Source organism: Leopardus geoffroyi, chromosome E2 (assembly GCF_018350155.1).
Source record: "Leopardus geoffroyi isolate Oge1 chromosome E2, O.geoffroyi_Oge1_pat1.0, whole genome shotgun sequence".
NCBI classification, from domain to species: domain Eukaryota; kingdom Metazoa; phylum Chordata; class Mammalia; order Carnivora; family Felidae; genus Leopardus; species Leopardus geoffroyi.
The window spans coordinates 12,741,865-12,769,528 of record NC_059335.1 but is presented as its reverse complement, the minus strand read 5'-3'; the positions used below and the strand labels follow the sequence as shown (position 1 = coordinate 12,769,528).

The 27,664-nt window shown below is 51.2% G+C and overlaps 1 protein-coding gene across 2 annotated transcripts; it reads right to left on the bottom strand.

Moving 5' to 3' along the window:
- Nucleotides 1–1,366: 1,366 nt before the first annotated feature.
- Nucleotides 1,367–27,351, bottom strand: XRCC1 (X-ray repair cross complementing 1). Of its 2 annotated transcripts, XM_045442105.1 has the most exons (17): nucleotides 27,123–27,351; nucleotides 26,680–26,772; nucleotides 17,245–17,355; nucleotides 7,384–7,542; nucleotides 6,436–6,510; nucleotides 6,235–6,340; nucleotides 5,910–6,019; nucleotides 5,723–5,834; nucleotides 5,238–5,496; nucleotides 4,823–4,939; nucleotides 4,168–4,261; nucleotides 3,905–4,037; nucleotides 3,549–3,603; nucleotides 3,317–3,456; nucleotides 2,175–2,265; nucleotides 1,712–1,787; nucleotides 1,367–1,606 (listed from the first exon to the last, which is right to left on the bottom strand). In XM_045442105.1, exons 1-17 carry the CDS (start codon nucleotides 27,171–27,173, stop codon nucleotides 1,493–1,495), a joined length of 1,896 nt encoding a protein of 631 aa, XP_045298061.1. In that variant the 5' UTR covers nucleotides 27,174–27,351; the 3' UTR covers nucleotides 1,367–1,492. The 2 variants fall into 2 exon arrangements, with proteins under 2 accessions (XP_045298061.1, XP_045298062.1); XM_045442106.1 differs by lacking the exon at nucleotides 17,245–17,355 and having other exon boundaries at nucleotides 27,123–27,332.
- Between the last annotated feature and the right edge of the window lie 313 nt (nucleotides 27,352–27,664).

Below are 27,664 nucleotides of genomic sequence, written 5' to 3'. Positions count from 1 at the left end.
AAAGACATCCACATCCTAATCCCTGGAACCCGCCAATATGCTATGTGGCAAAGGGGAATTACGGTTGAAGAAATCAAAGTTGCTAATCGGCTGACTTTAAAACATGGAGATTATCCCAGAGTATCCAGGTGGTCTCGAGGTAAACACGAGGATCTTCTAAGGGTGGCGAGTCAGAAGAGTCAACGTCAGGGTGATGTGAAAGACTCCCCTTGCCCCTGCTGGCTTTGAATACAGAAGGGGAATTGGGGATTTGAGGAAAAGACAAGGAAGCAGATTTTCCCCAGAGCTTCCAGAAGGAACACGGCCCTGCCTACATCCTGAGTTTTAGCCCAGTAAGACCCGTTTTGGACTTCAGACCTCCAGACCTGGAAGGTTCTACATTTCTGTTGTTTTAAGACACCGGGTTTGGGCTAATTTGTTACCTCTGACTGCCCTTTGCTCTGCTCAGACCCCTTCCTGACCTCCCTGGCCACAGGATAATGTCCAAGCTTTTCAACCTGGCGTTCACAGACCTTCGGGACAGCCCCGTCCTCTTGCTTTCTGCAGTGATGTCACTGTTCTCTATCTGTACGCTCTACTACAGCAGCCACTGAGCACTTGAAGCGTGGCCAGTGTGGCCGAGGAAGTAAATTTTTCCTTTCCTTTCAGTGCAGTTCATTTAAATAGCTACCTGTATCCGCGTTGGACAGCACAGCTGCAAGGGCTACGTCCACCCTTCCAGACAGATCTGCCCTTAAAGTCTCTTAAGCAACTGCCCCTGGGGAGCCAGGCTCGTTCCCATGTCCTGGCCTCGGCCCACGCCATGGCCTCTGCCCAGAATGCCATCCCAGCTTCCGCCCAGATTCTCTAACACACTCTCAGTTCCCAACTTAAATGTGGCGCAGGCTTGAAGGGGGTCCAGGATTTGGGTGGGTTGATTAAAATGCCCCTTCCCCTATTTTACTTCCCAAATGAGGTAATGTAAAACATCCTGGTGACAGTTATACGGCCACTTCTGAAAGCCCTGAGAAAGGGAGATGTCCCTGGCCCAGGGGGGCTGAGACGGACTTCAAGAGAAAGGCATACCTCATGAGCACCCAGGTCTCCAGCCCAGGACCCACGAGGGACAAACAAGACCCAGGAATGGGCTCAGAGGTTCAGAACTTCAATTCCCTGCCACCATAGGGGTAAACGGCCAGGGAGAAGTAACAAAGAGCTTCTTCCCGACCAACCCCCTGATGGAGAGCTACTCGTTCTCTCCAGGACCCCAGGACAGGAGTCTCAAGGTGGCCGAGACACCTGGCCCTCAGAGGGAAGGAGAAACCAAACATAAGACAGAAAGCCGGGAGCCTCTGGGAGACTTCCAAGTAAGACAGAGGGCCAGCTGTTCCAAACAGGTCACCTTTATTAAGCTCATCTTGTGTGTGTGCGCACATGGGTGTGTGTGTGTGTGTGCGCACATGGGTGTGTGTGTGCCTGAGTACACGCGTGCACACACACGCAGGCTCATACTTTAGGCCTGGGGCACCACCCCATAAAGCTGGTGGGGAAGTAACTTCTGCTTCTCGTTGCAACTGTAGATCCATCGGGGGCGGACAAACACCAAGGAGGGGTTGTCCATCAGGGCCTGCAGGGTGGAGTGGGGTGCACATGGGAACGTGTGAGTGAGGAGGGGACGGAGGGGACACAAGGGTGGGTCGGGTGGCCCTTTCCCTGCCCTGCTGGAACTCACCTCCTCAAAACTGGGGTCCCACTCCTGTGCTGTGATCACAAACTGGACCCGGTCGCTCATATAGTCCTCAAGTTCCCTGGCGGGAGAAGGAGAGAAGCAGAGGATTGGTGTCCCCTCTCTTGACATCTTAGCCCCCAACTGTTCTCCAAGGCCATCCTCCCTCCCTCCTCACCTACATCTCCCAAGGGCTACCTGGGCACCCCCTTCCGTTCTCCCACGTGCCAACCTTGCCACAGCCCTAAAACCGAGGCCTCCCACAGTTGCTAATCCTTTCAGAAGGCAGGTCGGGGGGGCCTCATTTTAGAGAAGGGGATGGGAGGGGAAGCTATCTATCCAGGGATGCCCAGCAAAGCGAGCAGGGCCTGTGCCCACCCTGCAGCCCTTCACCTCCTCCACGGGCCCAATCGCTTTCCTTCCCACAACCCCTCCTCCCTACCCTTGCCCCCACCCCCTGGAGACTGACCCATTGAAGGCCGTGACATATCGGCTGAGCTTCCGCCGCTCGTCCCCAGGGAACTCCCCGTACAGGAAGAAGTGTTTGCCCTGGAAGAAGTCTGCAGGGGAGATGGTGGGAGAGCCAAGTGTGAGGCCACTGGAGTTTCAAAGCACCAGCCAGGAGCCACAGAACACTTGGAGGCAAGACTGGAAGGCCAGTGGAGTGGACAGAGAGGGGTGTTTGTGAACACCCTGGCAGAGATATCGCTCACAGACGGTTCCCAGTTGGGCAGGCCCATCAGAACCTTTCTGGAGCTTTTTTTTTTTTCCTTTAATGGTGAAAGACGAATTACTATTACTGCAATGTGTTTCTTACATGAGGTAAATCCCAGATGGGCAGGTGGCACTTAGCTAGCTCCGTGCGGTTAAAAGCTTTGTAGCCCGTCACTTCTTCACCTTGGCTGCCTCGCCCCTTTTCAGCCAGTGCCTTCTCTGGCTCTGACCTTCTGCATGCCTCTTTCCTTTGTTCCATTTTAGTAGGACTTTCCAGACCATCAATTTGCTGATGCCACTTCTGGGGCCATGGAGGATCAAAGCACTTACGTGCCCATCACCCACAAGGAACCGGGTGGAAACAGCCTCTTCCAGTGGCCACCGACCCTCACCTCTGTTCAGGCGCTGGCTGCCCATCTTCTCCCTCCATTCTCCACTGGCCGAGGCTCTGACCCTTGCCCCCCAGCCTGCGCCCCCTGCATTCATGTTGGGGTGACAAACAGCAATGCCAACACCACCCGGGTCCCAACAGAGATCGGTGCCCACATCGTCTGTGTGCCTGGGTGACATCCCACACCAACAGAACCGAACCGGGGGGGGGGGGGCAGGTGAGGGAGGTGCCGTTCGCATTTGGGTGGAAAGCCCTGGGCTATGATGGAGGTGGTCACAGCAGGAAGTCAGGAGGGGGAACCGAGAGAGAAGTCGTGGGAGGATGCCAAGCAGAAGGGAACAGGCCCAAGGCAACAAGAAGGTAGCAGAGGCAGGAACTGCGGGGGAAGGAGGTGGGGGGGGCAAGTCACAAGTCACGAGGAGCAGGGGGAGCAGCAGCGATCCCAGGGCTGGCGGAGAAGTGAGAAAGACCAATCCCACTTCGGGAGGCAGGGAGGGATTTCCTACCTGGGAGCTCCGGAACTGGCAGGTCGGGAGACTCCGGGGAACCCTCATTGTCTGTGTTCTCATCTGTGGATCCTGCATACGGGTCCTCGCCATTCTCCCCCTGGTCAGGGGGCTGCTTTTGCTCCCTCTGCTCGGCCACCCTGAGAGAGCCAACAGGGGTGGGGGAAGAGCGTGCAGATCAGATCCCCTCCACCCGAGCCTGGGGCCACCCTGACCCCCAGCCCTGCCTTACCTTCTCAGCTCATCCTCAGTATCCCCAGAATCTTCTGCCCCATTGCCCAGTTCTTCTGCAGGTGGAAGCTTAGTCAATGCAAGGCACGTGCTTGGTAATCCTCCCTTCCAGTCTTTTGCCCAAACACAGATGCTGGCATGCCAACCCCCAAGCTCAAGGCCCCTCCAGATCCAGTTACCTGGGACCCTCAGCCTCCTCTCCCCCAGATCCACTGTCTGGGATCCAGCCCCACCTTCCTTAGATATAGGAATCTGGGTTTCCAGCTTTATTCTCCTTCAGACCCAGGAGTCCAGGCCCCCAGCCCCTTCTCCTCCCTAGACCCAGGAGTCCAGGGCCCTCCCCTCTCAGGCTCTGACCTGACTGTTCCCCCTCAGTGTCAGTATCTTCCCGAGGCCCTGGTGAGGCTGGTTTGGTCTCTTCTGGGGTTGTGGGTCTCTGGGGTGAGCTGGGTCCTGCTGCCTGAGGGGGCTTGGTTTTGGTCTGAGGGCGCTGAGGAGGGAGGGGACAGCACAGGCGTGAGCGTGTGTTCTCACAGAAGGCAGGAGTGGAGAGTCTGGGGTACCACCACAGACCCACGTCCTCCCACCGCACCTCCCCACCAAGACAGGGGGCATAGGACCTTTTGGGGGAGCTTGGGGGCTTCATCCCCGCTGCTGCCGCTGTGAGAGCCCCCTTCATCCTCACTGCTGGAGCTTGGCCCTGCCATGAGGTACCTAGGGGAGGAATCAGGCCTCAGATAAACAGCACATCCTGTCTTGCGGAGGGGTGCTCAGGAAGCCACGGGGACTGGCATTTGTGAAGCACTCAGGATGCCTCACCTTCCACCTTTGGAAGGGCCCCGCTGAACCTGTTTCAAAGACCTTGAGGCCACATTCACGGTTCCTTATGTGGCTGACACTCCAGGAAAGGGGCTCTCCTAGCTGGACCCTAACAGCTCCTGCTCACGCGGCATTTCCTACGTGCCAGGCACATGAGCCTTTCGAATGCTGTTTCTCCAGCCTGCCATGCTTCTCATGCTCCCGAAGCAGACTTCACGGAGCCCTTGGGGACGTCAGGCGAGTCCTCTCTCCTCCGCAGCCTCGGAGCCCCCGCCCCTCCCCTCAGAAGCCTGCTGACGCTGGGCGAGCCCACCCTGTGTTCTCCAAGTACAGAAGCCCCAGTCTGATTTCCTTCCAGGTCCCCAGCTCTGCCCGGCACGGGCCACGGGATACGGGGCAGAAATGGCGTGTGCGCGCGCATGCGTGTATGTAGCCATGAATCCAGCGAGGCCTCACCTCCGGGAGGGCAGCCGCCGCCGCATTCGGTGACAGTCCAGCACCCACTCTTTCCGCACGATGCGGCCTCCAAGGCCTAGGACCTGGCTGTACTTGGGGGTGTTGGCAAAGGCACAGCTGGTGGGGGAAGAAGGAAGGTGTGGTCAGCCAGGTGTGGTCTGAGGGGCAAACGGGAAAGAGGGTCGAGGACAGAGGGGAAGAAAGACATGAATAAAACAGAAAGAGAAGGCCATGAGAGGAACAGAAAAAGACATTGGGAGACCAAGGGACGGATGTAGGAATCAGAAAAGAGGCAGAAGATACAGAGAACTGAAGAGACACAGGCAGAGACGGGCAGACAGGAAGAAACAGAAAGTAAGATGGAGGAGACAGAGGGGTGGCGGGGAGCACGGCGGGGAGGAGGGCGCCGGCCTACATGAGGTGGGTGCTGTCTGGAGTCCAGTCTGGCCGATACTTGGCCCCCAGCTCCAGGGCCTTGTCCCGGAGCTCTGAGCGGAAGGGGTTCTGGAAGCCACTCAGCACCACCACCACACCTTGAAGGATCTTCCCCAGCTCCTGCGGGCCAGCTCGGGGCCCCCTGGGCTCCGTGGCTTCTCGGGTCTTCCCTGGCACTGTGCCTCGTGCTGAAGCAGGGACTGGGGTGCTGCTGGCTGGGGTACGGGTGGGAGCTGGCACTGGGGAAGCCAAAGAGTAGATTCACTTAGTACTGCTGGGACTACACCCCAGCCCCTCCTCCCTCAGACCCAGGGGCCAGGGGCCCGGGCCCCTCCTCCCGCAGACCCAGGAGTCTAGGGCCCCCAGCCCCTCCCCCCACAGACCCCAGGATTCCAGGCCCCCGGCCCTCCTCTCCCAGGAGGCAAGAACACAGGCCCCTGTGACAACAAGGAATCCAGGGCTCACATTTGGGTCTCTTGAGGGCAGGTGGTGAGGGCTGGGCTGATGCTTTGCCGGGCATCTTCCTTTCTTCTTGGTTCAAATCCAATTTTCTCTTCCCTTTGGGGGACTCCTGAGGCTGAGGGGTGGGGATGAGTTGAGGCCTGTGGCTTCTCCTCTCCTTCTCCACCCCACCAGGGTCTGATAATCTCACCTTGGAGGCGCCGCCCACTGCCCTGGAGACTGGAGAGGCCGAAGAGGCGGCACTAGAGGCCTGCAGCGTAGCAGCTGCGTAGCTGGGTCCTGCTGGGTCGGTGGCTGTGGCTACAGAGGGAGAAAGTGGACCCAGGGTGAGGGGGCTGGGACCTAAGACCCGTCACCTCCTACCCATGGGGCAGAGCGTTGTTCTCGTAACACAGTGATCCAGGCCCCCAGCCCCCTCCTCCCTCAGACCTGGGAGCCTCTAGCCTCCTCCTCCCTCAGACCCAAGTCCAGCTTCCAACCCTGGACTCAATGGGGACTCACGTTTCCACACTCACCAGGGGATGTCTTATTGATCCGGCTGAAGAAGAGGGCCCCGGGTCTCAGGGAGTTAGCACCCTCATCCTCCTCCTTCACGCGGAACTGGCCAAGCTTGGTCACCTTCTAAGGTCTCACAAGGTCAGTATGGTGAGTGGCTGTTGGCAGGTGGGGGTGAAGAGGTAGGGAGAGGGCTCTGGGAGGTGGTGGGGAGAGCTTACCTGGGGTGAGGCCTCCACCTCCTCTTTGTCTGGGGGGCTGTGAAACCGTATAAAACTCAGGCCATAGGGGGAGTCCTGGGAAAGGAGGGTGGAAGTCAAGAAGTGTGGCCAAGGCAGAGCCCCTTGGGGAAACCCCTTTCTGGCTCTTTCCCTCCTATGGACACACATGTCTAGGGAGGTGCCCAGAGGACAATGGCGACAATACAGCATCAAGCTGGCAGTGAGCCCTAACTCTGAGCCAGGTTCGGCGACAAGCCCTTTACGTGCATCAGCTCCGTCAGCCTCAAAGCGAGTGACAAACGCTGCCGGTATCCAAGCGAATCCTCTCCCACATGCTCAAATTCCTGACTACAGAATGGGAGGGAGCACTGTGCACCGCTTCGGGAGCACAGAACTGCTCCAGGCTCTTTCCCGCTCTACCGGCGAGGGGAGCCTGGATGACCGGCCAGACACTCCCAAAGACAGGTCCATGGGTAAGAAGTCTACCTCTACTGTGTGGTGTCATGATATACTTGAGTCTCTTTGGTAGCACAGCTTAGCATCCCTAACCCACAGCAACCCTATTAGGACCAGGAAACTGAGGCCAGAAAGGTTAAGTCACTTGCCTAAGGTCACACAGCTAAGAAGTGGTGGGCCCAGCGTCAGACCCCGGATCCCATGATGGTAACTATTAGACTACTCCTCTAACGTGTCATCAGCCCCCCTTCTCCTCCCCTGAGGTCCTGCAGTCTGCCTTTCTCAGACATCCTCTAGGAAATGAAGCCTCACCTGTGAGAAGGATCGCAAACCCACTTCAGAAACCTCCGGGACCCAGCCGCCTCATAATCCCCCAGGGAGCCCAGATGCCCCGTCCTCCCAGCTCAGTCCTCTGGGATTCAGTGTTGGCCCCTCGCCCCTCTCCTTGCCCAGGACCGAGGACCCTGCACCCTCAGCTCCCACCCCAGGTACCTTGCTGTAGGGCTGGCTGCAAACGATTTTGACGCGGTCCCAGCGCTTCTCAGCTGCTGCCCGGACCAACTTGTCGGGCCCAAAAATGCGAACGCGGTTGGGGTTTGAGCCACTGCGGCTCTCAGAAGGGGACATGAAAGACGAAGTGACCAGCAGGACCTGGAAGAAGGAACATCGAAGGAGAACTAGGGCTGACCGATTTCAATGACACCTCCTAGTGGCTGGAAAAAGAACAGGGGCCCAAGTAGGGGCGAGGGAGGCCAGATCCAGCCTGCACCTCAACGTCTGTCCCTTCCCTTGCTTCTGGGCCTCCAGTCACTTCCTCCCTGACACAGTCTCCAGTGAGAGCCCTCCACTGCCAAGTCTGAATGAACCTCCTCTAAATTCTTTCATGGAGTCTTCTATATCCGGCCACAGAGCCAGCTACACCACCTAAGGAACCCCCAGCACAGAATAATCACAACGACTGGCCTAATATTCAAACACCTTTTGGAAATGCACGGCTGAGTCAATGGAAAGGCAGAGGAATGATCAGCGGCCAGAATTGAGAGAAGTGAGGCGCCTGGATGGCTGTCAGTTAAGCGTTCAACCCTTGATTTTGGCTCAGGTCACCATCTCACAGTTTGTGGGGTTCTCTCTCTTTCTCTGTCTCTGTCTCTCTGTCTCTCTCTGCCTTTCCCCTGCTCGGGGAAACAAACAAACAAACAAACAAACAAACAAACAAACAAACATTTAAAAAAAGGAGAGAGCAGAATCCAATGGGGTAGGGGAGCTGCACCAGTTATTGATTCGCTCGGGACGTTTCTGCTTCTCCTGCCGCTCCTTCTAGGGCACTGCCAACAGGGGGAGCTAGAGAGAGAGAGAGGCTGAGAGGCAAGAGGAGGGAGGTGGGTGGAGGGACGAGTTCCCTCCTTCTAGCAGCTCCCGTGAGTGTCACCCCTCGCGTGCTCCTGCTTCTGCAGCTGCCCCTCCCCAGGGCAGCAGATGAATCTGGTTTCAGCTTCTTAACACCTGCAGAACCGGCATCCCGCAGCCTCTCCCAGGGTTTCCAGCGCCCGCCCCTCAGGGTCCGAGTTTCAGCTCTTCGAAGCTTCTAAGCGTCTAAGTTTCAGTAATTCCAACCTTGTCCTTCCGGTCCCCCAGCCCTAGGGGAGGTAGCTGCTCCCTGCATTACCTCACCACACCTTACTCTTCCTGCCTCTCTGGTCCAATACCTAGTTGCTAATTCTTTATGTTAAATTCTCTGTTAAAATAACTGGTGACTCTCAGTCTCTTGGCAGGACCCTGACTGATAGGGCGGGTGGCATTGAGTGCTGACTCTGGGTGCCAGGGAATTTAATTTTTTTTTAATGTTTATTTATTTGGGGAGAGAGTGAGCAAGAGCGGGGAAGGGGCAGAGACAGAGGGAGAGAATCCCAAGCAGGCTCCGCACCGTCAGTGCAGAGCCCGACACGGGGCTCGGCTCCACAAACCGTGAGATCACGATCTGAGCTGAAATCAAAAGTCCGACCCTCAACTGAGCCACCCGGGAGCCCTGAGAATTTAATGTTAATGGGTGGCAGGGGCAGAAGGGGGACAGAGGACAAAGCCTGGGCTCCAAGCCAGGAAGAAGAGTAGCTCAGAGACTACCACCACCAAATCACACAGAGCTGAGTCCCCTCAAAGGGCAATACCCTCCATGAACAAATTAGGGGAAAGTGTGCCTTGTGGAGTGACTCAGTGGGAGGCCTTAGCTCTGGAGGACAGCAGAGAAAAGATGAACAGTTTCTCTGGAGGATTCCTAAGCACAAGTCTGTGCTCTCGAGCATTTGGAGTAAAAGATTCATATTAGCTATCTGCATGGAAAAACCCAAGCTGAAGGCTCTGAGTGGTCCCACGTACACAGACAGGGTCACCTGACACCATGGCAAATCCTCTTTGGAGGAATGTACTTCAAACCAGTCCTCAGAGATTTCCCACAGACGCCTTCTCAGAGTACAGAAGTTGACAGTTACACACACACACACACACACACACACACACACACACACTGCTGTGAGGCACGTGGAAACAAGCAACAGAAACCACAAAGTAGAGACTCAGACTCACAAAGGCTGCATACACTGAAATGATCAAACGCACAATATAAAAGAAAGTGTATATACATACATTTTTAATTTTTTTAAGTTTATTTATTTTGAGAGAGACAGAGACAAATGTGAGTTGGGGAGGGGCAGAGAGGGAGAGAGAGAATCCCAAGCAGGCTCCGTGCTGCCAGCCTCCAAACATGGGGTTTGAACTCATGAGATTGTGAGATCATGACCTGAGCCGAAACCAAGAATCAGACGCTTAACCAACTGAGCCACGCAGGCGCCACAAAGAAAATATATTTAATAGTTTATAGAAACAAAGGGAGCTCCATCATGACAGCGTGATGAAGGGACAAAAGAGAATCAAACGGTCCAGGCAGTTTAGAAAAAGAGTGGGAGAGCTGTGTGCCCAACACTAAGGGGTGAACCAGGATTGGTCCAAGCAATCCAATTCCCTCTGCCAATGGCTGCTTGGGGACGGGCACATGAACCAGTTGGCCAATGGGATGGTAAGAGGAAGGGTGCTGGGGGCTGCTGGGATAGATCTTCTTTCCTCAACATGGAGAAACAGGACGGAAGAGAGCCACTGAATTTCTGCCATTCTACTTCCTCCACTTCCTGCTTTCGGTGCTACTACGTGATGGATGGAGCAGCAGCAATCATTTTGTAATCCTGCAGGCAAGTCCAAAAGAAACAACAGGTGCCAACCGAGCCCCCTCCACCTCCGACTGCCAGATCAACTGTGGGTCTGCCTAATGCTGCACTCCCCTCCTCAGGAAACGATAAATTTTCTTACACAGTGATCCAACTTGAGGTGGGTATATTCTGTTTTACTTAGTGTCTTCTCACGGGCATGCCGTGAGATTTGTGAAATCAGAAAACAAAGCCTTTCGCTGAGGAAAGCATGGAATCTATCGGTCTCTTTGTGCTCAGCTCTGATTATGAAAAGGAAACAACAAAGACAAAGCCGGTTATACAGAAGGAAAGCCATCTCCCTGGCCTTGACTTGTTTAGCAAAGGGCCCGATTTTGAGCTGACAGGGGAGCTGAATTTACCATCGAGTAACTACGGTGAAGGGGCAAGGCAGACTGTGGTGGGCAGCTGTGGTCCGCACTCGCAGGTTCATTTCCCCAATACAGGCTCCTCCCATTCACTGTAAGGAGAAAACAACTCTAGCTGTCCAGACTGTTTTATTATCCAACCCTGTGTTTGAGGCTCTGGGGTTAAACCTTTATTCTCTAGACTGTTTTAACCTCGAAAGCTTATGTATCTCCCTTGTAGAATTTGGAGAGGGAAGAAAAGAACACACTGATTTTGTAGAAAGTGGTATCGGTTATGACAGTCGGGGCCTTATGCCTGATTTAGACAGGCGACACCAAAGTGGACCAGCCCTGCTCTGCCCTTGAATTTCCTTTTCTTCCTTGACTCTTCCAGCCCTACTTGGTCTCTGGGTGGAAGCCAAACATCACAAGTCCTGGAGTCTTTAATTCAGTCCTGGTTAGGAGTTACTCTTGGGCATAGATATTTTCAGACTTTGAAAAGATAAAGCCCTGAGTAGCCATTTCATCTTGCTAGATAGAGGGCGAATAATAGACATTCACCTACACAGATACGATAGAATTTTAGCTAAAAACACGCTTCCTCAGTTGTCATCGTTATAAATAGAATGTTGATCCAAATCTCTATGCCAAGAAGAACAGAGAACTTTTCTTAATAGTTCCAAGGACTGCTGACTTTGTTAAAACCGTTACCAAGTGGGGGTTTTAGACTGGGTGACTCTAGTGATGAGGGAGCCTCTGTGAATAAACCCAAACCTAAGCCAGAGTCAGAAAATTAAATGCATACACAACGAATCATAAACAGCGGACTCAATTTCTCAAGTCTGAGAGAATGAAATTCAAGAACAACTATTCTAACAGCTACCAAGTAACTAGATTTTTCCAAACGAGGCAATCGTTTAAAGCTATAGCCAGTTAAGTCATTTCTTCAGTTTGCTTTGGCATCTTCTCTACAAAAACCTCTGCTTGGGGCACCCGGGTGGCTCAGTCGGTAAAGCGTCCGACTTTGGCTCAGGTCATGATCTCGTGGTCTGTGAGTTCGAGCCCTGTGTCAGGCTCTGTGCTGACAGCTCAGAGCCCGGAGCCTGCTTCGGATTCTGTGTCTCCCTCTCGCTCTGCCCGTCCCCTGCTTGCTCTCTCTCAAAAATAAATAAACATTTAAAAAAAAAGTTGTGGCAGCAGGAGCTAGCTTAATTATAAACAACATCAACAACAACAAAAAACTCTGCCCTAGCCTGCCCACACAGCACTCCTAATCATTTTCAGTTTGGGCCCCCGATTTGCATGGTTTGCTCAAATAAACTGGCCAAAATTCAACGTGCTTCAGTTTACCTTTTTGCAACTGAATATAACCTTGAGAACGAGAATGTTTGCTAAAGGACACCCTCGTTTGTGAAAATGTACCTCACAGATCAGAAAAAGCGCTTGAGTAAAGTCCACACATGTTCACGAAAAAGCTCTCACGAAAGCAGGTCTGGAAAAGAACGTCCTCAACTTGACAATGGACATGGGTAAGCCAAATCTCCAGCGGACATCGTATTTCGTGGTAAAGACTCAACACTTTCCCTGTACGATCAGGGGCAACACAAGGATGTGTGCCCTCACCAGCTCTATTTGACATTGTACTAGAGATACTAGCCAGGGTGAGAAAATGAGAAAAAGGAAAAACAAAAGCATAAATGTTAGAAAGAAAGCTATCTTCATTCACATACAGTGTCACTATCTTTGTTAAAAAAAAAAAAAAAAAAAAAAAAATCCCCAGGGATCTACACAAATTCCATAGGATTCTCCTACAAGAATTAGTAACTCAATTTAGCAAGGTCACAAGATACAAGGTCGATACACAAATATCAACTGTGTTGTTATTATACTATCAACAACTGGGAAATGACATTTTTTTAAAAAATATAATTCAGGGGCGCCTGGGTGGCTCAGTCGGTTGAGCAGCCGACTTCAGCTCAGGTCATGATCTCACGGCCCGTGAGTTCGAGCCCTGTGTCGGGCTCTGTGCTGACAGCTCGGAGCCTGGAGCCTGTTTCAGATTCTGTGTCTCCCTCTCTCTGACCCTCCCCCGTTCATGCTCTCTCTCTGTCTCAAAAATAAATAAACGTTAAAAAAAAAATTTTTTTTAGAATATAATTCAAACAGCAGCAATAATTAGGCAAGAACCAGTAACAGATGCAAAAACTCGTGACTACACGTTTGTGCAGAAACAAGGTATTTATACAGCCTCAAAGTATTTCCCTAAACGATACTTATTCATTTCCCAAGGGCAAGACAATAATTTCACAGTGGCCAAACCTGGTCCTTAATAAAATGACCCAAGTTAACACCATCAGTGTTAGAGCAGCTCAACAGCGTGTGCTCTGTGATCCGACGCGCTGAGAGCACAACATCCCCTCTGTGGTGTTCGGGCCAAAGCTGTATGACCTAAATTTCGTCATGAGGAAACGTCACACAGTCTGTACAATGAGTGATATTTTACAAAGTCACTGACCTCTACTCTTCCAAAATGTCAACGGCATAAAATACCAAGAAAGTCACAAGAACCGCTCCCAGGGAAACGAAACCAAGCAGACATGACAAATCAATGCAACGCATGATCCTGAATTTTCTTCTGCTATTAAGAACGTTACTGGGATAATGAAGAAAATCTGAAAAAGGTCTGAGATCAGATGGCAGAGGACTAGATCAACATTAATTTCCTACCGTTAATAAATGTACTGAGGTTAAGAGAATATCCCTCTTTTTAGGAAATATCCGCTGTTGTTAACAGGAATAACATGGGCAAATGACTTTCAGTTCAGTAAAAAATACGTACATATGTGTTAACATTTGAGAAATCGGAGTGAAGATTATAGGGGAATCCTTTGTACTACTTTTGTAAGTTTTCTCTAAGTCAGAAATAAACTTACTGACAAGCTGGTTTAATAATGTACATGGAAATAAATGTTAAAGATCTAGAATAATCAAGGGACTCTTGAAAACCAAAGTTGGAAGTCCAACACAATCTGATTTCAATATTTATCATGAAGACAGTGGGGTACTGGCCTAAAGATAAACATACATATCAATGAAACAGAATAGAGAGTACAGAAATAAACCCTACATATCTATGATCAATTAATTTTCAATAAAAGAGCCAGAACAATTCAGTAGGAAAAGAAAAATCCTTTTTTTAAAGATTTTACTTTATTTATTTATTGGAGTTCATTTATTTTGAGAGACCCAGAGGGTGAAAGAGGGAGGCAGAAGCAGAGAGAGGGAGAGACAGAATCCCAAGCAGGTTCCATGCTGTCAGTGCAGAGCCCGATGTGGGGCTCAGACTCCAAATGGTGAGATCGTGACCTGAGCCGAGATCAAAAGTCCGAGGCTTAACTGACTAAACCACCCAGATGTCCCTAAAGATTTTATTTCTAAGTAATCTCTACACCCAACGTGGGGCTCAAACTCACAACTGAGATCAAGAGTCACATGCTCCACTGACAGAGTCAGCCAGGTACCCCAGGAAAATCTTTTTTTTTTTTTTTTCTCCTTTCTTTAGAGTTAAAGCAGCAAAGTTTTTTGTTTTTTGTTTTGTTTTTTTTTTTTTAGCAAAAAGTGACAGTACACTCCAGAGACAGAGGAATGGGCTGACCCAAGGATGGGTGCCTGGAAAATCTTTTTTTTTTTAGTATTTTCAACAAACATAAAAAAAAAAAAAAAAATGGAAAAAAGGACCTTGTCCTCTACTTCATACAATATAATAAAATTCATTTGAGATGGATCAGAGATCTAAATGTAAAATCTAGGGAGCCCTGGGTGGCTTAATCGGTTAAACATCCAACTCTTGACTTCGGCTCATGGTTCATGAGTTTGAGCCCTGCATCAGGCTCTGCACTCATAGTGCAGAGCCTGCCTGGGATTCTGTCTCTCCCTTTCTCTCTGCCCCTTCCCCTCTAGCTCTTTATCTCTCTCTCAAAATAAAACAAATAAATAAACGTAAAATCTAAAATTATAAAGCTTCTAGAAAAAAACCACAGAAGATGCCAGTAGGCAGAATAACAGCACCCCAAAGAGGGCCAAGTGCTAATCTCTGGCACCTGTGACTATGGCAAAAGAGACTTTGCAGATGTGATTAAGTACCTTGAGATGGTGAGATAAGCCTGGGTTATCCAGGTAGGCCCAGTGTCTTCACAAGGGTCTTTATAAAAAAGGGCGAGGGGCACCTGGGTGGCTCAGTGGGTTAAGCACCCAACGTCAGTTCGTGGGTTTGAGCCCCACATCAGGCTCTATGTTAACAGCTCAGAGCCTGGAGCCTGCTTCAGATTCTGTGTCTCCCTCTCTCTGCCCCTCCCTGCTTGTGTTCTCTCTCCCTCTGTCAAAAATAGATAAATAAACGTTAAAAAAAAAATTAAAAAAATAAATAAATAAAGGGCAAGGCCGGAGAGTCAGAGTCAAAGTGAGGATGGAAACATATTACAGTATTGTGGTTGCTACCTTTGAAGATGGAAGGGGCCACAGGCCAAGAAACAGATATGCATGTGGCTTCTAGAAGCTGTAGTAGGTAAAGAAATGGATTCTTCCCTAGAGCCTTCAGAAGGAGCCATCCTGCTAACACCAAGAGTTCAGTCCCCTGAACCTGATTTTGGACTTCTGACGCCTAGAACTGTGAGATAGTAAGTCTGTGTTACAGTTTTAAGCCACCCAGTTTGTGGTCATTTGTTGTAGCAGCAATGAGAAATTAATACAGGGACTATCATCATTACTTTGGGACAGGTGAATGCTTTTTATAGGACACAAAAGGCACTACGCAGTAAAAAAAAAAAAAAAGAAAAAAGAACAAAAAACCTTGATCGACTGGACTTCATCAGCTTCTGCTCATCAAAAGGCACTGTTAGATAATGATCATGATGAGCACTGAGTGATGTATAGAATTGCTGAATCATTACACTGCACACCTGAAACCAATATAACACTGTATGTTAATTATACTTTAATACAAGAAATTTAAAGATAATGAGAAGGGGGGAGTCTGCAACATACGTATCTGAAAAAAAAAAGACGGAAAAAAATAAAGAAACCCATCATTAACATCCATGACAGAAAGCCCAATAAAAAACAAGCAAAAGACTTGAATGGACACTACACAGAATAAGATAAATGAAGGGCTAAAAAGTACACGAAGGGTTATACGATGTCATTACTTTCCAGGAAAATACAAATTAAATCCATATTAAAGTACCACCACCTGCCATATGAATGGCTGAAATTTAACAAATTAAAAACTCTGGCAACATCAATATAGGTAAGGATGTGGAGGAACTAGAACTCTCTCATCTACTGCTGAAGGGAATATAAAATGGTACAACCACTTTGGAAAACTGGCGATGTCTAAGAAGGTTAAAACCTACATCTACCCTAAGACCACGCAATCCCACTCTTGGGTATTTACCCTAAAGAGATCACCATGCAGAGGCTTGTACAAAAATGTTCACGGCAGCTTTATTCATAATAGTCAAAAAGTGGCCACAGCCCAGATGCCCATCAACAAGAGAATGGAGGAAGAAATCACGGTCTCTGCCTACGGTGAACACTACTTAGCTGACATGCCATAGGGAAGAATGTCAAAAAACGGGACGATGAGTGAAAAAGGCCAGCCACGAGAAAAGAGTACAAACTGTGAAACTCCATTTGTAGGAAATTCTAGGACAGGCAAAGCTAGCCCGTCGTGACAGAGAAGAGACCAGAGGCTGCCTGAGCTGGTGAGGGTGTGGGTTTGGGGAGTGAATGCAAAGGGGTGTGAGGGACCTCCCAGGGCTGTTGCCCTGTGTCCTCATTTGGGGCCAGTTACACAGATGCACACAGCTGTCAAAACTCCTTGACCTGTACATTAAGATCTGTGCATTTTAGGGGCACCTGGGTGGCTCAGTCGGTTAAGCATCCAACTTCAGCTCAGGTTGTGATCTCACGGTTTGTGAATTCGAGCCCCGCATCGGACTCTGTGCGGACAGCTCAGAGCCTGGAGTCCGCTTCTGATTCTGTGTCTCCCTCTCCCTCTGCTCCTCCCTCACTCATGTGTGCTCTCCTTTTCTCTCTCTCTCTCTCTCTCTCTCTTTCTCTCAAAAATAAACATTAAAAAAAAAGATCTGTGCATTTTATCGGATGCAAAATATACTTCAATTAAAAACCATTAGTCACTGTAAGAAAAATCCTCACCTTGTAGAAAACTGGTTTGTTTACTTACAATTATAAACTTGGTTTTTCAAGTAGGTTTATTTCTACCCCAAGACATTCTGTGAATTAGCCAGCTGGCTAACTATGATCTCCCCAGCCCAGCGCTAATGAATTCAACCAGTAACAAAAGATCGTGCCAACTCTTAAAATACTTGTAATAGAGCAAAAGGAATTCCTTCTTGTAAACATTTGTGCGTATAAAGTGACTAACAGAGGCATCCCAAACAGCGCGGAATCTCAGTTTGCCAGGACATCTGTGAGAACCTCTGGGACCAGAGAGAAGCAGTTCTGCTCTCAAGCAGCGACGGCCTCTTAGAACAAACCAGTGCCTCTGGCTGTTCACACCACCCCAATGCGCACTTGAGTGTCTGTGCTGGTGTGCAGTGGATCACCTGGGTCTGCTCCTCCAGAGGCGGAGGGCAGTGTGACTCATCTCCACCTGGGCGGTGGGGGGGGGACAGTGACAGGGGTGCTTGGGGCAGGGAACAGCGTGGGGTCCATCTCAAGGCCCTGCTTACCTCGTAGTCTTGCTCCCCAGCCCCTCCGGCCGAGCTGCCCACCAGCACCTCCACGAAGGCCGAGCCATCATTGCCAATGTCCACGCTGTGTATCTGTTCTTCCTTCTCCAGCTGTGGGAGGGGGACAGCCCGCTGTCAGTGCCTGCTCTGCCTCTGGGCTCACTGTGGCACTTCGGGAGAGGGACGACCCCCTTCTGGGCTCCTTGCAATGTCAACTCTGTGACACTGCGGAGGCCAGGGTGAGTGGGGCCACCGTGTCTCCAGCACGCGGCACAGGGCGTGGCCCAGGGTTGGAGTTCAGAAAATATTCACTGAATGAAGGCGTAAGCCCGTATACTTGTTCCCCCAACTCCTCCAGACTCTGCCAGATCGGTGTATAACGTGCCACCACGGAGCCCTCCTTGGTAGCACCTGCCAGAGTTACAACGTCATTCGAATAGTCACACGCACAGGGCGCCTGGGTGGTTCAGTGGATTAAACATCCGACTCTTGGCTTCGGCTCAGGTCATGATGTCATGGTTTTGTGAGTTCGAGCCCCACATCAGGCCCTGCGCTGGCAGTGTGGAGCCTGCTTGGGATTCTCTCTCTCCCATTCTCTCTCTGCCCCTCCCCGACTCATGCTCCCTCTCTTTCTCTCAAACTAAACCATTTCTATTTTATTTTTAAAATATTTTTTAATGTTTATCTTTGAGAGAGAGAGAGAGAGAGCACGTGTGTCTGTGTGTGTGTGTGTGTGTGTGTGTGTGTGTGTGTGTGTGTGTGTTCAAGTGGGGAAGGGGCAGAGAGAGGCAGACACAGAATCCGAAGCAGGCTCCAGGCTCCGAGCTGTCAGCACAGAGCCTGACGTGGGGCTCAAACTCACGAACTGTGAGACCATGACCTGGGCCGAAGCCAGACGCTTAACCGACCGAGTCACCCAGGCACCCCTAAAATTTTTTTCTTTTTAATCATGCACACAAATGGCACGTGTGTCACTCTTACCCCCAGTCACACAAGACTCCATGGATGCTCCCTCAGGGTAGGAGCCCAGTGTGGTTTTGCTCACCACTGACTCCTGGGTTTGCATCCCAGCTCTGCCACACACTAGCTATACGACCTTGTCGTATAACCAACCTCTTGGAGCCTTGGTTTGCTCATCTGTAAAATGGGGATAATCACCAGACCCAAGGTTATACACATGAAGACTAAGGCCACACTGCACAGCAGGTAGTAGGCGCTCTACCCTTGTCAATCAGGAGGCATTATTAGTCAACGCTGGACAATTTAATTATGTGCTGAAAGAAGAAAAGAGCTACCGGTAGGAGGGCTTCCCGCAAACGTTCCGCTATTCCCCGCTGACAGTTAAAGCACACAAAGCCATGTGGGGGTGGAAGGCAGTAAGGAACGGCTGAGGCAAGTCTTCTTTCCAGTTTGGGGCTCTTTTATTTGGCTCCTAGAGTGACAAGTTATTAACAACACTCAAAGGTACCTAGGCCACCACCCCCAGGATCGTCTGACGCTCTAGTCGGCTCTATCACCCCCAGTCAGGAGGTCGCCCAGACTTCACCTACACACTGCTAGAAATAGGGACGTCACTACATGGGAGGAAGGAGCCTGGCCTTGGGGGAGGCAAGCCTCGGTGCAAATCCAGCCCTGCTGTTTCTAAGCTGTGCAACCCTGGGTGACGCGCAACCTCTCTGAGCGGCAGTTTCCTTTTGTGGGGGATGGGCGGGCCGTCATAATAACCCTCCTCCTGAAGGGGGCTCAGATGACTCAGAATAACAACCACAGGAACACTGGCAGCAAACATCTAAGTGCTCACGCTGCACCAGACACGTCACGCATGTGTCTGTCTTCTCTCCTCACAACGGCTCTGCCAGGCAGGGGCTATTATTATCTCCATTTAACACGTGAGCAAACGGAGGCAGGAAGCGGTTACGTAACGCCCCCCAGGTCACACAGCTGGCGAGTGGCAGAGCGGGGCCTGGAGCCCAGGCAGGCGGGCTGGCGTCCCACACGTGCGCCTCCACCACATCACAGGTGTGTCGGAGAAAGAGGCGGTGCTGCGGGAAGGGGCTTCCCAAGGCTGAGCCAAGCTGGCCTCCTGCCTTTCCAGCTCTGAGTCCTGGGACAGTGTGTGGCGCTGCCCAGAAGTCCTAGTCTGACTTCTCAGCCTCCTGCCATGCCGGGTGGCTCTCCTCCGGCCACACGGGCCTTCCTTCTGTGCCAAGAAGAGGCCAGCTCCTTCCCACCGCGGGGCCTTTGCACCTGCCATGCCCCCTGCCCGGACCACTCTCCCCTCAAACCTTCCCACGGCCGGCTCTTTCCGTCATTCAGGTCTCTGCTTAGATGTCACCTCTTCAGGCCAACCTAAGTAGGCTGGCCCCTCACCTCCTAACCAGGTGCTATGCTCTACCCCTAACCCTGCTTTATTTTTCTTCAGTATCCCCACTCAACATTATGTACGTAACTACACTTTTTAGTTCCATTTGTCGCCCATCTGTTTCCCCCCACCAGACTTTCAAGCTCCATGAGGGCAGACACGAGACCTAAGCCACCCCCCCACTGTGTCCTGAACACAGAGGACAGGGTCTGGCCCTTCCCAGCTCTGCTTACTTAGTGCCGTGTGAGCCCGGAGCAAATAGTTTCATTTCACCCCTTGTGCCTCAGTTTCCTAACCTGTGAAATGGGGACGGTAGCAACTTCTAACTCAGAGTCGTGTGAAGGTTCCAGTGAGGAACACACACAAAGCCCCTTGAACAGTGCCTGCCACAGAGCAACTGCTCCATAAATATCAGCTGCTACTGTTACCTCGATACGCGCCTGGTGGACAGATGGACAGATGGATGGGAAGCCCCCACTAACCACCTGCTGAAGGAACAGGTGCCCCCTGAATCATAACTCGGGCTCTGCCCTTCCTGACCAGGTGGCTTTGGTGAGGCATTTGCCTCAGTGTCCCCATCTGTCACAAAAGGGTCATCATGGCCAACACTTTCAGATTCTCACTGCGTGCCAGGGGCTCGGTGTATTAGTCTCCTGCTGCTGCTGTAACAAATTACCACAAACTTACTGGCAGAAAGCAATACCTCTTACAGATCTGGAGGTCAGAAGTCTGAAATTTGGTCTTACGTGGGCTGAAATCCAGGTGTCAGCGGGGCTGTGTTCCTTCCGAAGGTTCTACGGGAGAATCTGTTTCCTTGCCTTACTTCCAGCTTCTAGAAGTCACATGCATCCCTCAGCTTGTGGCCCCTCCTCCACCCTCGAAGCCAGCAACAGCATCACGCCGACCTCTGTTTCTATCTCTACATCTCGTTCTCTGGCTCTCCTGCCCCCCTCTTGCCCTTATAAGGACCCTTGTGATGATATTGGGTCTCCTTGCCCCTCAAATAATCCAAGCCAATCTCACCATCTCAAGATCCCTAACTTGATCAGATCTATAAAGTCCCCTTTGCCGTGTTCAGTGACATATTCACGGGTCCCAGGGATCAGGATGGGAAATCTTTCTGGGGCCATTATTCTGTCTATCACGGCTAGCTAAGCTCTCCCTGGGCCAGCCATCACTCCTCACAGCCACCTTAGAAGGAAGGGTCTGTTACTATCCCAGTCTTACAGATGGGGGAACTAAAGGTCAGAGGTCAAATAAATAGCTCACGTCACATGCAGCTAATGACTAGGAGAGAAATTTGGAACCCACCTGCCTGACTGTAAACCAACACTCCTTCTCAACTCCCCTATTTTAACCCTTGAGGTAAAAACTCAACATCTTTACCTCTCCCACACGACAAAGCACAAGCCCCTATCTATATCCTGAATGAATGATGTTAGTTGCATACATCAACTACCTCTACTTTAAACATGCACACGTACTCCCCCATATGTCTTCTTCTTTTTCTAAAAATATTTATTTTTGAGAGAGACAGAGCACAAGGGGAAGGGCAGAGACACACACACACACACACACACACAAACCAAAGCAGGCTCCAGGCCCTGAGCCGTCAGTACGGAGCCCCAGATGGGGCTCAAACTCACGAACCTTGAGATCATGACCTGAGCTGAAGTCGGATGCTTATCCGACCGAGCCACCCAGGCGTCCAGTATTTCTTTTTGATAAAGAATTCCAGACCCTAGTGTTTACACGTGGAGACAACCCAAATGTCCATCAATTTCTGAATGGATGTACACTGTAGGGTATGTCCACGTAATGGAACAGTGTTCTTGTAGAAAGACACGGGAGTAATGATGCACGCGACACGGAGGAACCTCAAAAACGTGGTTCAGTGAAAGAAACCGGACACAAAGGCCATAGCATGTGATCCTATTTATGTGAAATGTCCGGAAATCTACAGAGACAAAACGTAGACCAGCGGTTGCTGGGGGCAGCTTGGAGAGAGGGGAATTGGGAGTAAATATGGAACGGTTACGGGGTTTCTTGTGGGCACTGAAAATGTTCTCAATTAACGGCAGTGATGGCAGGACGCTGTCAATATGTGAAAACCACTGAACTGTATACTGGAAATGATTAAATGGTGAATTTCATGTTAGGTGGATTTTATCTCAAAAAAAAAAAATGACTGTTCAGGGTCAGTGGTTAGGAGAAGGGCTTAAGCATTAACTGTCTGTCCTCTGCAGCCAGGTTCATGTGCACCTTTCTCAGGAAGAAGACCTAACTCATGACAGTAAAACAAATGCAGCTGGGAAGGTTCACAGAGTTCCTGAGAGACACTGTGTTAAAAAAAAAAAAAAAAAAGAAAAATGAAAAATGTTCCAGGGCGCCTGGGTGGCTCAGCGGGTTGAGCATCTGACTCTTGATTTCAGCTCAGGTCATGATCACAGGTCATGGGATCAAGCCCCGCGTCGGCCTCTGTGTTGAGCACGAGGCCTGCTTAAGATTCTCTCTCTCTCTCCCTCTGCCCCTCCCTGTTCCCTCGCAAAACAAAACAAAACATCAAACAAACAGGTTCCATGTCCAAGAAAGGTAGTGTTATGCACCATTTAAAGAACTAAGGTAGGGGTGCCTGGGTGGTGCAGTCGGTTGGGTGTCCGACTTCAGCCAGGTCACGATCTCGCGGTCCGTGAGTTCGAGCCCCGCATCGGGCTCTGGGCTGATGGCTCAGAGCCTGGAGCCTGTTTCCGATTCTGTGTCTCCCTCTCTCTCTGCCCCTCCCCCGTTCATGCTCTGTCTCTCTCTGTCCCAAAAATAAATAAACGTTGAAAAAAAAAAAAAAAGAACTAAGGTAGAGGCACCTGGTGGCTCCGTGGGTTAAGCATCCGACTTTGGCTCAGGTCATGATCCCTGGGTTCCTGGGTTCTAGCCCCGAGTCGGGCTCTGGGCTGACAGCTCAGAGCCTGGAGCCTGCTTCGGCTTCTGTGTCTCCCTCTCTCTCTGCCCCTTCCCCACTCACACCTGGGCTGTGTCTCTCAAAAATAAATAAATGAAAAAAATTTTTAAAAGAAATAAAAGTTCAAGGGTTATCACCAACCATGGAGCACCATACAGAAATGAGGACGAACCATCCACGGCTACACCCACCCACAGGGATCAAAGTAACAAACAGGATGCTGAGTGACAGCAGCCAGACACAGACGTCTATACTGCGTGCTTCCATCTATGTAAAATCCTAAACCAGGCCACACGAATCTGTGTGGTTCAAAGTCAGGGATGGTGGTTACCCTGTGGGGGGCGGTGACAGGAAGGAGTGCAGGGGGCGATGGGGGGCTGGGCACGTTCTGTTACCCATGTGGGGGGGGGGGAGCACCTAGGTTGTCGTGTGTGAGGGTTCACTGAACCGTGTGCTTCGCTGTACACGTTACACAAATAAAAACCAATTTGAGGGGGCGCCTGGGTGGCGCAGTCGGTTAAGTGTCCGACTTCAGCCAGGTCACGATCTCGTGGTCCGTGAGTTCAAGCCCCGTGTTGGGCTCTGGGCTGATGGCTCAGAGCCTGGAGCCTGTTTCCGATTCTGTGTCTCCCTCTCTCTCTGCCCCTCCCCCGTTCATGCTCTGTCTCTCTCTGTCCCCCAAAAATAAATAAAAACGTTGAAAAAAAATTTTTTTTTTAAAATAAAAAACCAATTTGAAACACCATGGGGGCCAACTGAGTGGTTGGAAAACCACTGAGCAACAAAATCCAAACGTGTGCCACCCTGTTGTTGAGCATCTCTCTGGTTTTAATGTTTATTTATTTTTGACAGAGAGAGACAGACAGAGTGTGAGTTGGGGGAGTGGGGGAGAGAGAGGGAGACACAGACTCCAAAGCAGGCTCCAGGCTCTGAGCCGTCAGCACAGAGCCCGACGCAGGGCTCGAACTCGCAAAAACCGTGAGATCATGACCTGGGCGAAGTCTGACACTTAACCGGCGCCCCTGTTGAGCCCCAGGCGCCCCTGTTGAGCATTTCTCTCAAAGAGCGCATGTCAGTGGGGCACCGGAGCAATCTGGACCTGGTCCCAGCCATCCCCTCCGGCCCAGGAGCGGTTAGCCAAGAAGTTGGAACTCCCCTCCCGGGAGCAAGTTATCCACGGAGCTTCCTTCAGCTGCCGCAAACAAAAAAGGTGTGTGTGGCCGTCACGAGCAGAGGGTTGAACCCTGTGTGGCAATATCCAGATGTTGCATCATATTGTTTGGAGGAAAAAAAACAGGGGAGAAGAACGTGCCACAGATCAGTCTACGGGCATCGGTGTCCAGAAAGTTCTGCCTTTTTCACTTGCTTGAAAAGACCCAAAGTTACCGTGAATCTGGAGTCGCCCTGCATCCTGGCAGTCGCCGAATGCGGTCAGATTTCCCGAAGTGTCTCTAACGTGGCTGGTGCTGTGCAGCTTGCTCCTGTACTCGCCCCCCGTGCTTTTAATTCTCAACACGGACACCAGGGTTCTGTGGGAACCTAAGTCCGACTCTGCTCCTCCTCTGCTCAGAGCCTTTCAGTGGCTCCTGTCTCGTCCAGAGTAAAAGCTGAAGTACTTAACGGTGGCTCTCAGGCCTTCGGTGTGTTGGGGGCCCTCCACCCCCACCCCATTAGCTCATGTCCCACCTGCCCCCCCCCCACCAGGCTAAATCCACTGCACCCACACCAGCCCCCCTGCGGCTCCTCCGGCACGCCAGGCGCCAGGCCGCCTCACAGTCTGTGTTTCCTCCCTGGATATTTACAGCTCACTCTGCTCAATGTCACCCTCTCAGGGAGGCCCTCCTGGATCCCTGTTAAAATAAAAACCTCCTGCCACTGCCTCCTCCCCTAGCTGCAGCAGTCTCTGTTCCTCTTGATGGGTGAATTTTCTTCCACCATCTGACATGTTAGAAAAGTTAGGTCGCTTTTCCTACCGACATGACAGCTCCACAGGACTGACATATTTGTGTGTTGTCCTGTCCCCAGGACCTAAAACAGTGCTTGGCCTACAGGAGGTGCTTCATAAAAAATTACTCAATGAATGAATGAACATAAGAATCCATTCACTCCTGGGGCGCCTGGGTGGCTCAGTCGATTGGGCATCTGACTCTTAATTTCAGCTCGGGTCATGATCTCACAGGTTTTGTGAGATTGAGCCCTGTGTCGGGCTCCACACTGCCAGTGGCAGCCCGATGCTGACAGTGCGGAGCCGGCTTGGGATTCTCTCTCGGCCCCTCCCCCGCTCCCTCTCTCTCTCAAAATAAACTTAAAAAAAAAGAATCCATTCACTCCTGAGTCTATAGGTCCTGCCCCTGTGCTGACAACTTCCACACCTCTGTCTCCAGGTCCAGTTCCGATTCCTAAGTGTCTCCTGAGTACCTCCCCTTGGATGTCCCAAAGTCACAGCACACCAGACATTCCACCTACAGGTTCCCAAGCTGCCCCTTCTCTGGGTTTCCCATTTCGGTGACAGCTGCAATACCTCCCTGTCTCCTGGACCAGAGAAGCCTGTGCTCTGCTCTGGCCCCTCCCCACGGCGTGTCTCTTCTGCCTCTGGTCTCTCTGCTCCCACTGCAACTGGGGTATAGACTGGAATGTGATTCTCCTGGGGTCACCTGATCCTCAGAGGGCCCAGCAGAATCGTCACCCAGTAATAAAAACATGAATCCCTCCCTTTACACAAACATCTACATGTTGATGGAGCACTTGTGCAGACATTATGTCACCGAGTTTTCACAATAACCCTGGGCTTAGATCTCATTATTCCCAATGGACAGATGAGAAAAGACGTTCAGAGAAAGGCAAACATTTGCCTGAGGTCACAGAATGAGTAAGAGGGAGAGCTGGGGACTTGAACCCAGATCCCAAGACTAGATCGTGAGCAACCTGTACCTCTCTCAGTTTAAAGCATTGGCTCTAGGCCAGTGGCATAACCTCCCTGGGCCTCAGTTTCCTCATCTGTAAAATGGACGTAATAACAGACTCTAGGTCATGGGGTTTTTATGGATTCAACGACTTAAGCCATGTGTGGAGTTCAGAACAGTAACTGGCAGTTGTAATGTTGAATAAATATTAGCTCTCATTATTATTATTACTATGTTAGACACTTAGATGTTTCAACTAAAATCAGAAAGTCTTAGAGTCTTACTTTTCCTGGGAAGAGAATCCTCAGCTTCTCTCTAATTCTTAAAAGGGTCTGTGACCCAAAACTTTTTTGGAACCACTGGGCAAGAGAGAGACTGAGAATATGTCCGACACAATCACGAAAGCCTTGCTCCCTAACATCCCTCCCCAAACACCCCTCCATTCAGAAGGAATATGGCAAAAATCAAGAAAGCCAGCGTATGAACACATAGCAAGTGTGACAAGGTGGCTCAGAGCGCCCACTTGGGTTCGAGTCTTAGCAAGCTATTCATTGATGGTGCTAACGGCCCCTGTGAGATCACGCAGGTAAAACACCCAGCCCAGGATCCAGCACAGAGCAGATGCTTCAAACACACTCAGCTCTCTCCTTCCACTAGCCCGTTTAGAATTCCGTCACCACCTGGGGTCAAACCACCCTTTTTCCTCTGTGCCTCCCTCCAACTTCAGAGCCTGGGCTGAAGGTTGGGTGACAGCACGTACAAAAGCACTCAGAAGAACCTGGCAAGCATTCCAGAAATGGTGCTTAGACCGGCCATTTCACTTCTCCCCTCTCTGTGTTTCAGTTTTCCCATCTCTAAAATGGGGTTGATTGGCTTACATGATCTTCCAGAACACCTTGCAACCTGGAGCCCAAGGACTTCAGAAGGCAAGATACATGAAAACGATTCACTCTGTTCCAGGTGAGGAAACTGAGGCTCAGAAAGCAGAAGCAACCTACCCAGGCCACACACTGATTCCTATAGTCACCCTAGGCCTAGTCCTTGGACCACCTCTGTTCTCTGCTAAGGGGCACAGCCATCACATTGCCCATTTTCCAGGTAGGGAAGCTGAAGTCCAGAAGGCTTAACCCACTGCCAGTTGACTGAAGAGCAGTGTCTGGACCCTGAGGCTCCAGACTCCTACTAGGAAGGAGACAGGGGGAGGGCAGGATCACCTGGAGCACCACAGAGATGGTCTTCTCGCCTGCCTTGGCTGCCCGCCATTTTCGGTAAGTGTCCGCCTTGAGAAGGTTTTCTGCACAGTGCGTCTGCAGAGAAGAGCAGAAAAAGGAAAGTAAGGGTACAGGGATGAGAGCTCGGTCCCCAGCTCTCCAGAGCCCTCTGCTATCCCCCAGATTTAAAATTCCCCGTTAATCCCACCACACTCTGCTTGAGTCCCGTATAACATTTTCCCCTGGAAGCTCCCCACTTCCTCCCGTCCTCTCCGCAAGTTCCCCCATTCCACACCTCTGCCAGAGTTCCCTTATAGCCTCCTGGAATTTCCCCTTGACCCGCCGTGGACTTCCGTGAAGTTCCCTTTTACACTCCCAAAGTTCTCGCAGTGCCCCCGCAGGGATTCCCTTACGTCTTCCAGCCTCCCCCCATGTCAGTTCCTCACCGAGTCCTGGCTACTGCAGGACACCACATGGCGGAGACGGATCTCCGGCATGTCAACGTCTTGGGCTTCGCCAGGCGCGAAGGATGAAAGAAGTCCGAGTTTGGGGGGAAGCGAAGAGGGGGTGCTCCCTGCGCGGGCTTAAGTGCGCAAGCGCACAGGGCTCGGGCCTTTCAAACCGCGGCGCGCCGGCGCTCGCGTAAATACTGCGCAAGCCCAGTCGCGCCTCTCGGGAACGAGGCGCTTAGTCCCCTAGCAACCGGCTTTCCTCTAAGCCCCGCCTCTCCCCGGCCTCACCACTCTCTAGCCCCTCCTCCCGGTGACGTTCACTCCTTGCTTTCTGGGCGCCTGGCAACAGGAGCGGCCTCCGGGATTGGCCCCTAGAAGAAATTCGCCATTCTCATTGGACAATGCAGTCACCGCCCAAACCGAAGCCTTAGAAATCGAGAGGGCGCAAACCTGAGTCGATTTTCTTAGGGAGTCTGGAGCCTACCTCAGCGGGATCCTCTCCACCAGTTCCTGCGGTTACGCTCTTCCCTGCTACC